This window comes from Rhinatrema bivittatum, chromosome 3, assembly GCF_901001135.1.
Source record: "Rhinatrema bivittatum chromosome 3, aRhiBiv1.1, whole genome shotgun sequence".
NCBI lineage: Eukaryota > Metazoa > Chordata > Amphibia > Gymnophiona > Rhinatrematidae > Rhinatrema > Rhinatrema bivittatum.
In genome coordinates this window covers 491,854,879-491,871,385 of record NC_042617.1, presented here as the reverse complement: position 1 = coordinate 491,871,385, position 16,507 = coordinate 491,854,879, and the positions used below count along the sequence as shown (strand labels likewise).

General features: G+C 42.8%; 1 protein-coding gene across 1 annotated transcript in view; it reads left to right on the top strand.

Moving 5' to 3' along the window:
• Window positions 1-16,507, top strand: part of CDC5L (cell division cycle 5 like) — a 250,734-nt gene that overhangs the window by 178,252 nt on the left and 55,975 nt on the right. Inside the window, exons 11-12 of the mRNA XM_029596086.1 lie at window positions 6,804-6,968; window positions 11,072-11,152. Of these exons, the coding sequence (XP_029451946.1) occupies window positions 6,804-6,968; window positions 11,072-11,152 (246 nt within the window). The remainder of the gene's footprint in view (window positions 1-6,803; window positions 6,969-11,071; window positions 11,153-16,507) is intronic.

Below are 16,507 nucleotides of genomic sequence, written 5' to 3'. Positions count from 1 at the left end.
TAGAGATTCTGTACTGGTCTCACAGCAAGGGAATTTCCCTACAAGCCACATACATTCCGGGAATCAACAATTCCAAAGCGGACAAGTTGAGTAGAATTTTTCACCCTCATGAATGGGAACTGGACCAATGTGTGGCTGACTGGATATTTTCAATTTGGGATCTTCCCCCCCCCCCCCCCCACATAGATCTTTTTGCCACGGAACGTAACAGAAAGGTTCCCCTCTTTTGCTCGGTTTACCCCAGTGCTCACCGGTTGATACAGGATGCATTCCTACTGGATTGGTCTGAAGATCTACTGTACAAATTTCCACCAATTCCCCTGATATCTCGCACAATCCAAAGGTGCATCGAGGACAAAGCGAACTTAATTCTAATTGCGCCATCATGGCCATGTCAACCATGTACTCTTACCTACTCCAACTATCAGTCTGCAAACCAATTCCTCTGGGGAATGCCCCCACTCTTCTCACCCAACAAAAGGGTTCACTTCTCCATCCACTCCACGCATCCTTGACTCTCATTGCATGGAGATTGAACGGCTCACGTTCCAAAACCTAAACATATCTCCACAACTAGAAGATATTTTGGTGGCACCAAGGAAACTATTCACTCGACTGAACTATCAACGTAAGTGGAAACGTTATGCCACACGGTGTTCCTCTATGGACATAGATCCACTCACATGTCCACCTGAAAGGCTACTGACTTATCTCCACATCTTTTATGCACAAGGTTTAGCCACCGCTTCCTTACGTGTTCATCTCAGCGCGATATCAGCGAATCACACTCCTCTCAATGGAGAATCTATAGCATGTCATGCTCTAGTTTCCCGATTTATGAAGGGAGTTCTGCATTTATGATCTCCAGTCAAGAAACCCCCAGTGCCTTGGGATGTTAACCCAGTTTTGGAACAATGTATGCTACTACCCTTTGAACCAGATGGACTGAATCAAATCACGGTGAACCTGGAGGATGTGGTGGGCCTGATTGACAAGCTGAAGAGTAGTAAATCACCCGGACCGGATGGTATACACCCCAGAGTTCTGAAGGAACTAAAAAATGAAATTTCAGACCTATTAATAAAAATTTGTAACTTATCATTAAAATCATCCATTGTACCTGAAGACTGGAGGATAGCAAATGTAACCCCAATATTTAAAAAGGGCTCCAGGGGCGATCCGGGAAACAACAGACCGGTTAGCCTGACTTCAGTGCCAGGAAAAATAATGGAAAGTGTTCTAAACATCAAAATCACAGAACATATAGAAAGACATAGTTTAATGGAACAAAGTCAGCATGGCTTTACCCAGGGCAAGTCTTGCCTCACAAATCTGCTTCACTTTTTTGAAGGAGTTAATAAACATGTGGATAAAGGTGAACCGGTAGATATAGTATACTTGGATTTTCAGAAGGCGTTTGACAAAGTTCCTCATGAGAGGCTTCTAGGAAAAGTAAAAAGTCATGGGATAGGTGGCAATGTCCTTTCATGGATTGCAAACTGGATAAAAGACAGGAAACAGAGAGTAGGATTAAATGGACAATTTTCTCAGTGGAAGGGAGTGGACAGTGGAGTGCCTCAGGGATCTGTATTGGGACCCTTACTTTTCAATATATTTATAAATGATCTGGAAAAAAATACGACGAGTGAGATAATCAAATTTGCAGATGACACAAAATTGTTCAGAGTAGTTAAATCAGAAGCAGATTGTGATAAATTGCAGGAAGACCTTGTGAGACTGGAAAATTGGGCATCCAAATGGCAGATGAAATTTAATGTGGATAAGTGCAAGGTGATGCATATAGGGAAAAATAATCCATGCTATAATTACACAATGTTGGGTTCCATATTAGGTGCTACAACCCAAGAAAGAGATCTAGGCGTCATAGTGGATAACACATTGAAATAGTCAGTTCAGTATGCTGCGGCAGTCAAAAAAAGCAAACAGAATGTTGGGAATTATTAGAAAGGGAATGGTGAATAAAGCGGAAGATGTCATAATGCCTCTGTATCGCTCCATGGTGAGACCGCACCTTGAATACTGTGTACAATTCTGGTCGCCACATCTCATAAAAGATATAATTGCTATGGAGAAGGTACAGAGAAGGGCTACCAAAATGATAAGGGGAATGGAACAACTCCCCTATGAGGAAAGACTAAAGAGGTTAGGACTTTTCACCTTGGAGAAGAGACGACTGAGGGGGGATATGATAGAGGTGTTTAAAATCATGAGAGGTCTAGAACAGGTAGATGTGAATTGGTTATTTACTCTTTCGGATAGTAGAAAGACTAGGGGGCACTCCATGAAGTTAGCATGGGGCACATTTAAAACTAATCGGAGAAAGCTCTTTTTTACTCAACGCACAATTAAACTCTGGAATTTGTTGCCAGAGGATGTGGTTAGTGCAGTTAGTATAGCTGTGTTTAAAAAAGGATTGGATAAGTTCTTGGAGGAGAAGTCCATTACCTGCTATTAAGTTCACTTAGAGAATAGCCACTGCCATTAGCAGTGGTAACATGGAATAGACTTAGTTTTTGGGTACTTGCCAGGTTCTTATGGCCTGGATTGGCCACTGTTGGAAATAGGATGCTGGGCTTGATGGACCCTTGGTCTGACCCAGTATGGCATTTTCTTATGTTCTTATGTTCTAATGCACAAATGCCATCCTAGATATCTTTCCTGGAAAGTGCTGTTCGTAATTACCCTTACTTCCGCACGAAGAATTAGCGAACTTCAGGCACTGGTTCACTATTCTCCTTACTTGGAATTCTACCATGACAAAATTACACTACGTAAGGTAGTTTCCACCTTTCATTTAAACCAAACCATAACCCTACCGATCTTTCATCCTAAACCGCACGCAAACGACAGCGAGCGGTGTCTTCATTCCTTAGACTGTAAACGTGCTCTTGTATACTATAAACAATGCACTCAATCTCCCACCAGACCTTCGCAACTCTTCCTCTCATTTAATCCAAACATGCCAGGTCTTCCAGTTTCAAAGAGCACATTATCTTCCTGGCTTACTAACTGCATGCGTTTCTGTTACCAAAAGCGTTCGGAATCCTTATCTACCACACCCAAAGCATACCAAATTCGTGCCATGGCTGCTTCCATTGCTCATTTTCATGATGTGTCTCTCTTGGATATCTGCAAAGCAGCCACATGGACTTCACGTCCCACCTTTGCATCCCATTACTGCTTGGACAACAGGCATGGAATGATGCAAAAATGGGACAGATAATTCTCCAAAAGAACACTTAATTAGTTCAGTCACTTCAGAACTGTCCGCCTCCTATTCTGTATTGAACGATAACTGACATACAAATGACCACATGCCTACTACGCTCAATACTTCAGCTGGGGACTCCCAGACAGCATGGCTAATTCAGCTGCTTATCTATGGGAAAAAAGCAAGTTTGCTTACTATAAACGGTGTTTTCCATAGATAGCAGATGAATTAGCCATGCTGACCCTCCCTCTCGCCCTGGACAGTTCCAGCATTGCATATAGTCTTGCTTTGACACTGACTGAGGAGCCTCGAGCAGGCACAGGGACAGACAGGAAGGGAACACCTCATCTAAAGACTTTGGGTGATCTTAGAGAGCTCTGCCACCTAGTGGCTTGGATGACATACCCAGACAGCATGGCTAATTCATCTGCTATCTACGGAAAACACCGTTTATGGTAAGCAAACTTGCTTTTTCACTACTAAGAGGTTTTCTAAACCCGTACTGGTGGTGGTCAAGAACCTGTTTTTCTTCGCCAGAATTAGTGAGTTGTGTTAGAACTACAGTCTTAATCAGTTTTGCTAAAAATGCTGCTGAAGAAATTGGTCTGTATTAGGATCAGAAAGATTACTGCTGTACTTTTTTAGGAGAAGTCTTACTGAAGCTCTCTTCAGTGAAGCTGGAAATTTATCTTGAGGTAATAATAAATTTATCATATCATTCAGGACAAGTGCAAGAACGTCCTTAATTGCTTTTATCATAAACATGTTACAAGAATTCAAGGAGCAGTATGGTGACATCCCTACAGTCTACAGGACAGTGCTCTTGGCTGCGCGTTTCCCATTGGCGTCTATTACCCCTTATACTGTAAGGGGCAATAGCACGTGGAAAACGTGCTGCCAACCCCCCCTCCCCCCCCCCCAAAACTAATAGCGCTCATCACATGCAAATGCATGTTGATTAGCCTATTAGCCACCCTGAATACTGAAAATAAAATGTGCAGCCAAGTCTCAACTCAAAGCGCTGGCTCTCCTGCACATTTTATTGAATCAGAGTGCTTCTGAACAGAGTTACTACCAAGTAGAGTCTCATGACTCCTTAAAGTATGCTGGATATAGTTTGAAGTGCAGCACACATTGGTGCAAAAATCATTGGTAGCGCTCCATTCTTCCATCAAATCACTCTGGGGCAAGGGACTTAAGGGCTGGACAATTCCTTCTTACTGCAGCCTCTAGTTGCTGGTACTTCTGTTCATAGTGCATATGTATGGCTTCTAACTGCTGACACTTTTGTTGCCTCTAAGTTGGTTATCTCCTCATATTGGGGGTCATTTTCAAAAGGATTTACTTTATTTATAAAATTGGGTTTTATACATGGGATTTTGGAAATGCTATAATATATGCCTGAATTGTTAATAGGTTTTACCCACATAAGTGCATTTAAGCACGTAAATGGGCTTTTAAAAATTGCTACGATAGTGTGTTACATTTCCAAACACAACTCCTTTGAAAATTACCTCCATTTAATTAGTAGTGTTTGAGCCCATCTGTTGTTGACTTTCTAATGTAACCACTGTCAAACTATCAGGCCAGTTCAGTAAACTGCACAGGAGAGCCAGCACTCCAAGGCGAGCGCCCACTCTCCTGGGCACGCGATTCAGTATTCAAATGAGGGCCCGTGCTAATAAGGAGGCGCTAGGGACACTAGCACGTCCCTAGCGCCGCCTTATTGGCGGAAACGGCGGCTGTCAGCGGGATGGACAGCCGACACTTAATTTTACTGGCGTCTGTTGTCGAATCCGCTGACAGCCACTGGTTCGGAACATGGAAGCCGGCACAATTGAGCATCCGTTTTCCAACCTGCGGGCTACGGGCAGATTTTTTTTTTTTTTTTTTTTTAATTTTTGGGGCCTCCGACTTAATATCGCTATGATATTAAGTTGAAGGGTGTACAGAAAAGCAGTTTTTTCTGCTTTTCTGTGCGGCCTGCTTTTCTGCTTTTCTGTGCGGTCATGACCAATACAGAAAGTAAAATGTGCGGCTTGGCCGCACATTTTACTTTCTGTATTGGTCATGACTAACAGGCTCATCAACATGCATTTGCATGTGATGCACACTTTATTGTTTCGGGGGGGGGGGGGGGGGGGGGGTTGGCCGCGAGTTTTCCACGCGCTATTACCCCTTACTGTATAAGGGGTAATAATAGAGCGTCGAAAACGGGGCCTAACGGTGCGCTCGGCCTGAGCGCACCATACTGAATTGGCCTGTATGTAAAAGAGCAAACTTCCTTTTAAATTCAAGTAGCAATCAGTATTAGTTTTTTTCTTTTTTTGCAACAAAAACTAGAGCTGGAATAACAATGGATCACCAGGCAAACAAATTGCAGGGTGTGATCCATACTTAGGCAGAAAGTTGCAGCAGTGACAGGATTCACATAAACTACAGTTAAAATAAACCAAAGAAACAAACACCTAGCTCAGCTGAGCTCTTATTAACTGTAATTTTCCCTATCTGCTTAGATATATAGCCTAGAGGAGCAATAATTTTTAGCTGATTTTGAAGCCAAAATCAAGCAAAGATAGGAGTAGAGCCTTAAGGCTTTTGAACTGTTGAATCTTTGGTTTGGGGCTGTGACACAATCTGTCAGCGTCTGATCAGGGCATAGACACAACAAGCACAGTTCACTAACAGCTATAATTAAGAAACTTATCAAACATAACATGGGTTCCTGACTTACAATATGTAGAAGAAACAAAGTAGGGATAGACCTTTACTGGTCTGTACCTATGGAATTCATTACCTATAGAGCTGAAAGGGGGAAATAGATTAAAGTTCAGAAAATAAAGACGTATTTATTTCAAGTAGCCTATAATTATGAGAACTTTGTGTATTTTAATGTGTTATAATTTGTAATTTAAATGTGTTTATATGATTTTAAATTGTGTATGCATTACTGTAATCTGAATTGGACAAGTTGTCTAGGAAAGAGTGGAATAGAAATGTTTTTAAATAAATATTTGAGTGCTTTCTTATCAGGCAGGCAAGGAGTGAGATCCAGCACAGCTCAGACAGATTCAGAACAGCCCTTACAGACCCAGCCTGGTGAATTAGGGATTTGTTGTGCCCCTCTGCGGGTTAGGGGTTTAAACAAGTACACTATCAATGGTAGGTCTCCTTTTGGGCCAACGAGATTTCACCAGGTGTCCCCCACCCCCTAATGTATGGAGGATAGAAGTAATACTGCTTCCCCAACTCTCTACAGTCAGCATAGCTCTCCCTTGAGGGCTTCAGTCTAAAACCTCCACAGCCAGTGGTTCAAGACCTGCTTTCTTTATCCCAGCTTTCCTGATAGATGTTTCTAGGCTATTAAAAACTGCCCTTATGTATTCTTTTTACCCATATCTTCACATTTAATATAAATTTCCACTTGTTTCACCTAAGTGCTATATGAATTCAAAATGCCATACTTATAGTGGTGTGGTCTTATATAATGTATAGTGTATGTTTTAATGATTGATTATATAATTATTTAGTTCAGTTTTCAAATTGAAAGAACGGAATTTGCTTTTCACAGGAGAGAGAATCCCGGGAACACTTGCGGCTTGGACTAATGGGCCTTCCTGCTCCAAAGAATGACTTTGAGATTGTCTTACCTGAAAATGCAGAGCGAGAACTTGAAGATCGTGATATAGATGACAGTTTTGTGGAAGATGCTGCTGATGTGGAGAGTCGCAAGCAGGTGGTTATGAGTTTTAAGATTACTTTAAACGTTTGTCATATAAATGTTAATTCTCACAGGCTTTTGCTGCTGCTTTTATATCAATCTATAATAGATGAGCACTCCACAAATCTTTTTATGCAGTTCGAGAATAATACAAAAATATCTAAAAAGGCACTGGGGCGGATTTTAAAAGCCCTGCTCGCGTAAATCCGCCCGGATTTACGCGAGCAGGGCCTTGCGCGCCGGCGCGCCTATTTTCCATAGGCCTGCCGGCGCGCACAGAGCCCCGGGACTCGCGTAAGTCCCGGGGTTTTTCGAGGGGTGTGTGTCGGGGGCGGGGCTGATCGGTGTGGCGTTTTGGGGGCGGGACGCGGCGTTTCGGGGGCGGGCCCAGGGGCGTGGTTTCGGCCTCGAACTGCGTCTCGGCGTTTCGGCCTCGAACTGCGTCTCGGCGCGCTAGCGGCCCGCTGGCGTGTGGGGATTTACTTCTCCCTCCGGGAGGCGTAAATCCCCCGACAAAGGTAGAGGGGGGGTTTAGATAGGGCCGGGAGGGTGGGTTAGATAGAGGAAGGGAGGGGAAGGTGAGAGGAGGGCGAAAGCGAGTTCCCTCCGAGGCCGCTCCGATTTCGGAGCGGCCTTGGAGGGAACGGAGGCAGGCTGCGCGGCTTGGCGCGCGCCGGCTGCACAAAATCGGCAGCCTTGCACGCGCTGATCCTGGATTTTAGCAGATACGCGCGGCTACGCGCGTATCTGCTAAAATCCAGCGTACTTTTGTTTGCGCCTGGTGCGCCAACAAAAGTACGCGAAGGCGCACTTTTTAAAAATCTATCCCCTACTCTTGTGCAAACAGGTACATTTAAGTTGTGGAATATTTTTCTCTGATTAAGCAAATCTGAAAGCCATATTTTTGCATACTCTCATTGGGTGATCATTGTGGCACTTGGCTATTTTTTATCATATTTTGTTTACGGGTTTGATTTTTAAAAGATTTATCCAGCTAAAACCAGGGTGTAGCCAGGTAAATCTGCCAGTTTGAAAATCTGGCTCCACTTACTGGCTAAATTTTGGATGGTCAAATTCATAGACCAGCCAAATGTAGCTGGATAAAAAAGGGAGGGGGATATATTTAGTATTTTAGCTAGTTAATGCAATAATCTCTGAGGCATAGTAGGATACATCATCCTCGCACATATGGGGTGATGTCATCAGACCGAGCCCAGGTAGGAGCTGAAAATCTGCAGCTCTAAAACTGACTAGCATGCTCTACTGAGCATAAAGCCGTCAAAATATTTCCTGATTTGGCTATCTCCACTCAGTTAAGGCGGAAAGCCTTTTTGACTCACCGCCAAGAAGTGTTTTGTCATTGGGTTTTACTTTTGTTCTTCGATTTCCCTGTAAATGTATTGTTAAAAGACAAGATGATATGTATCTTTTTTTATTCCTGATCAGTTAAAAAGTTTCCTAGAACAGAACAGATTGCCTACATCGTCTCCAGTACCCATTTAGATAATTGGAATGTGGGTATGGGTGTAGCTAGAATTTATCTTTTTCTTGTTTTCAATATTACCTAATAATTTCCCAATATGATGTAAACCAAAGCCCTCCAGGTTGATTGATATATAATAGGCTGGTTTAAATAAAGGGTTAAGATTTAACTAGATATTTCGTGTAAAGTTTCTTAAACCGTACCTTGTTTTTTCTGAATACAAATAATATGTTTATTGTATTATTTGAAAAAGTAATAAATAAAGAATGAAAAAAAACCCTACATAATAGAATAGAAGAGTTGCGATCATGTAATCGCCGATTGTTAAATTTCCCTATTTCTAGATTGATTTCCGCATTTGAATTATTTAAAAAATATGTAGTCGAGATTTTATCCTTTGATTCTGTGCAAATCCCTACAGTTTCTAAGATGTATTATTTACCAAAAGGAAGAACATTAATGGCACAAGACGGGGGAATAGATATTATGGAAAGTCCAGGGGTCTCGACTTTTTTTTTAGAGGACTCCATGGACAATATTCCTTCTAGGGCAACTTTGTTAATATCTTTTTCTCTAAGACAAGAAAAAGAGCTGTTCTCAAAGTATTTTCAAAATAAAGATCAGAATTTTTGTGGACAGAAGATACAGGTCTTTCCTGATGTTTCTCGTGTTACACAAGCACGACGTAAGCAATTCTTGTCTTATAAAAAATCTGTTCTAGATATTGGGGCTAGTTTCTTTTTTAAATTCCCCTGTAAATGCCAGATAATGTTTCAGAATAATAAGTTTGTGTTTACCGATCCATTGTATTTAGAGCGTTTTCTAAGGGCTAAGACATTCGTAAAAATATGAAAAGCTGTAAAAGAAATGGTTGTAAATAGAAATGTATTAGCATATCTGTCCGTCTTTACATTCCCCTTAGATGTGGGCTTGAGATCCTTAGTTGTGGGTTATGATAATCTTTGGAGAGTATTGTTTTCTTTGGAATTCTTGATTATATCATTTTGTTTTAAATGTTATAATTTAATAAAAAAAAAAAAAAAGACACCGATGACTTACCATCGCCACCTTCTCCTGCTGAAAGCAGGAAGCGTTCTCCTCCAGAGGACCTATCCTTCATGAATTTTGGGAAGGAAATGTCTGAATTGGTTCCTTTCCAAGTGCAGACTGAACATGATCACAGGCATCAAATGATGGAGCTGTTACAATTCCTGGATACTCCCAAGGAAATAACCTCCATTCCTATTCACCAGGTTCTTTTGGATCTCCTCAAAAAGAACTAGGAACACCCTGGTTCTGTTGCTCCAGTCAACAGAAAAGCTGATACCCCTTATTTGGTCCAGTCAGCCCCAGGATTCCAGAAACCTCAGCTGGATCACCAATCTGTGGTGGTAGAATCTGCCCAAAAAAGGGCAAAAAGGTCAAAACCCCACTCTTCTTTTCCCCCAGGTAAGGAACAGAAATTTCTGGATGCCATTGGCCAGCGTGTCTTCCAGGGATCGATGCTTATCTCTCGGATGGGTGATGTCGTCCAATGCCAAATGGATCTATCTAGCTTACTAAAGTTTTACTACTGAGCAAGCACAGATGGTTCCCACATACTGCCTCATGTGCCCCCTCAGTCTTTTTTTGTACGAGCTTCTGCATGGATGTGTATCCTCTATTTTTCAGTACTTTGTACTACTACAAAGTTTTTACCTTTAACTATTTGCAGGGGCAGGTTTTTGGCATGTCTCAATTTTAAAGGAGGCTTACTTCATATTCCAAAGAGACCAGAGTTCTAAAAATGTCTCCGTTTTTGTATAATCGGCCAACATTATCAGTTTATTGCCCTACCTTTTGGGTTGGCTACAACCTTAAGAACCTTCACAAAGGTTAATGTTGTAGCTGCCTTTTTAAGAAGAAAGGAAATTTTAGTCCACCCTTATTTAGACGACTGTTAATAGGGGACAAATCATATTCCGAGGGAGTAGCTTCGACAGAGGTAGTATTCGTTACTCCAATGTTGAGGTTGGGTAATCAGTTTTACAAAGAGTCATTGTAACCGTCTCAAACTATAGAGCATCTAGGGGCATTAATCGACACAGCTGCTGGCATAGTATACTTTCTCAGAAGAGAATCTCAAAGATACTTTACCAAGTAAAGATATTCCTAGATCAGCAGGCTCCACTGCTTGACATCTGCAGCTTCTAGGTTCAGTAACGCGCATGTTATAAAATGGGGCGTAGATTTGTGCACACAAATCTATGCCCACGCGTATGTTATAAAATCTGGCCCATATTGTAGCAAATTTCAAAAGCCCACTTAGACGGGTAAAGTGCATTTACACATGTAAAACCCCTTTTTAATTGGGTAAATGCTTTTGAAAATCAGGCCCTATGGATTTCCTGAAAAGTAAGTCTGTGGATCTTGAGAACCGGAGTTGGCCACCTCTATTAGACTGTTAAGCTGAAACTACAAAGTTGTTTTGGTCAACATACTACTGTAATACCTATTGTGTTAATAGTAATGTTTCTTAATTGTTTTACTTGTAGCATAATTTAGCTGAAACTATCAAATAATTTTTGCCTTAAAATCTAGTTGGTTATATATTTTTTGTGTAAATCATGGATTAATATTTATAATGTCTTTCTAGGCTATAAGAGAAGCACAGCGTATGAAGGAACTGAAACAGAGGCACAAAGCTGTTCAGAAGGGTTTACCAAGGCCTTCTGACGTAAGTAATGCCAATTGCATATAAGCAGCATGAAACAAAACCTTTCTTGAATAAGGCTTTGCTTGTGCATTTCCTACTAAAGAATATATATATATATATATATATAAAGGAAAAAAACACTAAAAAGAGTGGGACAAAAGCACTTAAACTACAAATCAAAAAAATAAATTTGTATTACAAAAAAATCTTTTAATCAATATATATCAACTTCTACATAACCCTAATACATCACAATTCTAATACTTCCATTAAAATAATATAAATGACAGTAATCAACACAATAATGTCTCACAGTATAACATTCATTCAATGTGTTACCCAAACATTTACAAAAAGAAATACCTTGTAACAATTTGTTAGCATAGCTCCAAAAATTGCAACAAAAAAAGGTTGCGTACTAACACCATATATTAGCATCAAAAGCTAAAAAGATGGAAACAAATGTTCCTCCTAGAACTATGACTATAATGTCTCAAATACAATGCTACAAAATGTCATACATTCTCAATTCATTGACATAAAAAACTACGAGAATATTCACTTAGATTAGCTGTTACATTAAAATATACACTTGCAATGTATCAATAATGATAACCTAAACCAAGGTATTCCTCTTAAGTGAGTAGTCGCAAAATCCCATTGCAATGAAGGTGTTCCTCACATGAGCTGTTGTCATATCTCAACAAGGCCCTTGTTTCACCAAACTGGCTTCCTCAGGGGAAAAAACGAATAAACTGGACACCCAAAAGTTGCTGATGGAAAAGGTACACAATAAAATTTGTTATGCTTGAAAAATGAGAGAACAACCCCACCCCCCCCATCCAATTTAACATGCACAAAAAACGACTAACACCTATACATATAGACTAAATAACTTAATTATAGTCAAAGAAAAAATTCTTAATATAAAATCAACAACATAAACAATTAATTAAAATTACATCATTACCTTATCATACCTCCCCCATGCTACAGCAGGGGGAACCTAGAGATCTACCTGAGATTAAGAAGCATGTAGGCTTAATAAATGACTTGAAGCTGTGAATACAAAAACACAATTTAAAAAAAAAAAAGGGGGAAGTAGATGCAATTGCATTGCAATTTAAAAAAAAAAAAAAAAAGAGCGGAGGCAGCTGGCACGGAGGAGCCAGACAGAGATCTAGCAGCAAGGAGAGAGAACAGCAGCCGGCAAAGAAGAGCCGGACAACCAGCCACGCGGTTAGAACAGCCTGTTTAAACACAGACTGCCGCGGATGGAAGGTCGCCCTCCCCCCCTATTCAAAGACTTTAAACGACACAGTGAGTACACAATCATTATGGGAAGGGGATCGAGGACTAGACAAATAGAGCAGAGGGGCGCCTATATGCAGGGCTCGACGAGCCGAAGGGGAACCCGGGGCACCCGAAGCCGAAGGGGATCAGGAACGCCGACGGAGGAGAGGAAAGGCCGCGGAAGGGACCCTCGGGGGAGAAGTAATGGAAGGGGCACCCCTCAGCGTGATAACGAGCGTACGAACGAATGGAGCTTGAATCGTGGCGCTGCTAGGACGAGGGCCCAATAGCGTAACAGGGGGAGGTGTCAGACTGCAGTAACCCATACGAACAATGCCGGAGGTGCAATGCTGAACATGGGGGATCAGACCCAGCCCCCCCCCCCCCCCCAGTGGGCATGCAGCCCTTGGATGCAGCCAGGCAGCCCTGATAGCAGGAGCAGCAGCACGGGACCTAATGCATACCCACAATACCCATAGTCGGCCTACACAGGAGGGATGCCATACCCACTATATCCATGGGGATATTGGCCTGGACAACAGGGTATGCCGGATAACAGAGAGGCAAAAGGGACAGAAGAAAGGAGTCCAACAGCAGTCGAACGTGGAGGCAGAAATCGGCGCACGTCAAGGGGGAGAAGGAGTTCAAGCACTACGGTCAATACTCGGTCCAAAGGAGAGACACAACACAGCGAGACCGATACTGATGGCGAGGCCATACTATTACCGGACGTCAGCGCAAGTGAAGCAATTACAGCAGAAGCGGGAATGGAGCAGCAACAGCTGGGTGAGTTATCCGGCCCTAATGTTTCTATTCCACAGCCCAGCAATAGCGCACGCGTCAAAAAAGAAAAGCAGGAAGCAGAAGAGAAAGTATAGATCCACTTCCAGCAACAGTAGTTCATCTTCTGATTTTGACAGCGCAGATGAGAACATTCCACCACAAGTGCAGTCGACACTGGGCGAGATGGCAACAACCTCGATGCCGCAGAACAGCATGGCCCCTCTATGGGTAAGCATACCGAGGAGGCTAAGACAAAGAATCAAGAGGAAGAAATATATCAACATATTCAGACTGTTGGAAGGAAGAAGAACTTCCAGAGACAGAAAAAAGAAAAAAAAGGCATGGGTTCAGTACCGGATGACAATAAGACAATACCGCGCAACCTATGGACATGGACCAGATCATTTCTCAGACTGATGAGCGTGGTAACCAAATATGACCCATACCAATGTGGACCGATGCTTGGATATGCAGACACAATTCTGGAAGCACAAAGAGCATATGAAGGCTGGGCATGGCTAAATTATGACGAACGCTTCTGCGAAAGAATGGCGGAGACCAGGACAATGTCATGGGCGACGCATGATATCGACTTATGGCTGAAACAAATGACAAACAGGGCTGCTGATGCGGGTGCTTGTGGACGAACCGGGAATAGAGCACAATACAATGGAGGGCCTACAAACAATACTAATGTCTGCTGGAGACTCAACAAAACGTCGTGCACCTTCAAGGACTGCAAGTTTAAGCATGTATGTCTGATATGCTCAGCACATCATCTGGCCAGCAAATGCACAAAGAAGATCACCACTGGGAGTTCTTCCCCAGGAAAATGAAACAAGGCAATGGCAAAAGCAGCCTCGCCGATTCGACTGGACAGAATGTTGGAATGGCTTGCCAAATACCCAAAGAAGGAGGACGCGGGGAAGATTACCAGGGGTTTTTGCGAGGACTTCCGAATTCCTTATCAAGGAAAGATCAAGGAATTTACAGCCAATAATGCAGCTTCCACAACAAGACATTCGGAAATAGTCCAAGCCAAATTAAACATTGAATTGTCCTTGGGTCGAATGGCAGGTCCTTTTGCGACACCACCATTTAAAAATATGGCATTATCTCCTCTGGCGGTGATACCAAAGAAGGAGCCCGGCAAATATAGACTAATACAAAACTTATCGTTCCTGCCGGGACTCTCGGTTAATGATCACCTGCCACAGGAAGAATGCTCTGTTCAGTACGCTTCATTTGACTCCGCCATCATGCTTTTGAGAGAGTGCGTAGAAGCGGCAGTCATGGCAAAGACTGACATTGAATCGGCATTTCAGCTGCTGCCAATACACCCATCTAGTTTTCCATTGCTGGGATTCAAGTTTTGGGGCATGTTTTACTTCGATAAATGCATGCCTTTAGGATGCTCCGTGTCCTGCGCTTATTTTGAAGTCTTCAGTTCATTCCTGCACTGGGTAACGGAAAAAAGGGCACAGTCGGACAATATAATACATTACCTAGACGACTTCCTGTTCGTTGGCCCAGCCGGAACAGGGATGGCGGTTCGCCTGTTGCAAACTTTCCACGAGGTGGCACAGGAATTCGGAGTTCCACTGGCGCAAGAGAAGCCTGAAGGGCCAACTACCACAATATGTTTCCTGGGCGTTGAGTTGGATTCGAAAAGGATGATATCCAGACTCCCAATAGACAAAATTCAAAAATTACGTGCTTTGATAGATAGGGCATCTAAAGCAAAAAAGATGACACTATGGGAAGTGCAGACAGTGTTGGGAGTATTTAACTTTGCATGCCGGGTAATTCCCATGGGCAGAGCATTCCTGCGCAGACTTGCAGCGGCAGCAGCGGGGGTCAGATATCCACATCATTTCATCAGGATATCACAGCCTATACGTGAGGATTTGACGATATGGGCATCATTCCTGAGCAGCTACAATGGAATATCGATTTGGCAGGAGCCCCCGATATCAAGCCAAGACTTGGACATTCATTCAGATGCATCGGAGGGATAGGGATTTGGTGTGTACTGTCAGGGTGCGTGGGCTGCCGCACAATGGCCGGCAGCATGGGTTGACGAAGGAATAACAACTAATATAACATTCCTGGAGTTGTTCCCTATATGGGTGTCTTTGATAATTTGGGGGGAGTGCTTGCGGAACAAGCACATCGTATTCTGGTGTGATAACCAAGCAGTGGTGTCAGTTATCAACAGACAGCCAAATGTCCAAGGGTGGCTAACCTGTTTAGTCAGGTAGTTTTAAGTAGCTTGCGCATTAACACCACTATAAAGACGCGACATGTCCCGAGGATGCATAATGGGGCAACACATTCATTATCTTGTGCTAAATGGTCTTTGTTCCGCAAACAGGTACCTGGCGCGGACAAACTGGCAACTCCAGTACCGGAACATGTATGGGCAATTGGTCGCCAACCACGTTAAAACTGTTGCGCCGATCTGTGGCTCACTCCACTTGGGACACAAATTGCAGGGGTTACGGGAGATTATGCTCCTTCCTGAGACAGCATGGTTGGAAAGAATGACAGGTAGCAGAGGAGCACATCGTGGCATACATATCATGGGCAAAAGATGCAGGACTATCCAGGGGAATGGTAGAGAAGCAGCTAGCTGGGTTGGCATTCTTTATAAGTGCTCAAGGCTGGGGGGACCCTACAAAAGGATTTCTGACACGAAAAATATTAAGGGGTTGGGGAAAGAGGTTAGGCCCACAGAAGGACGGGAGGCATCCCATAACCCTCGAATTGTTAATATTAATATGGCACAGGTTGAATAGCGTATGTCATTCAGTATTCAAGACGCAGTTATTTAGATTAGCTTTAACACTAGCCTTTTTCGGCGATCTACGCATTAGCGAGCTAGTGGCTACGGCCAAGAAGGAGGCCGGTAACACAGGAATGTTGATGCGGAACATCGCAAAGCGGGGGGACACAATGAGGATTTATATACCTAGGTCAAAAACAGATCAGTCAGGGCGGGGAGCTACAGTGATATTAAGACGATCCCACAGTCAGGTGACTTGCCCATTGGCCAATTTTGAAATATATTGTGCCGTGCAACCCAAAAAAGGGGATCATTTACTGGTACACGAAGATGGGGCCCCATTAACATGATACCAGATCTCAGCAATACTCAAGCGTACTCTAATGGAGCTAGGTGAGAATGCTGGTAATTTTGGGACGCACTTGTTCAGAATAGGAGCAGCCATCAGTGCGGCGCAAGCAGGGTTTATGACGGATTCAATAAAACAGATAGGGAGATGGCACTCTGCGGCAGTA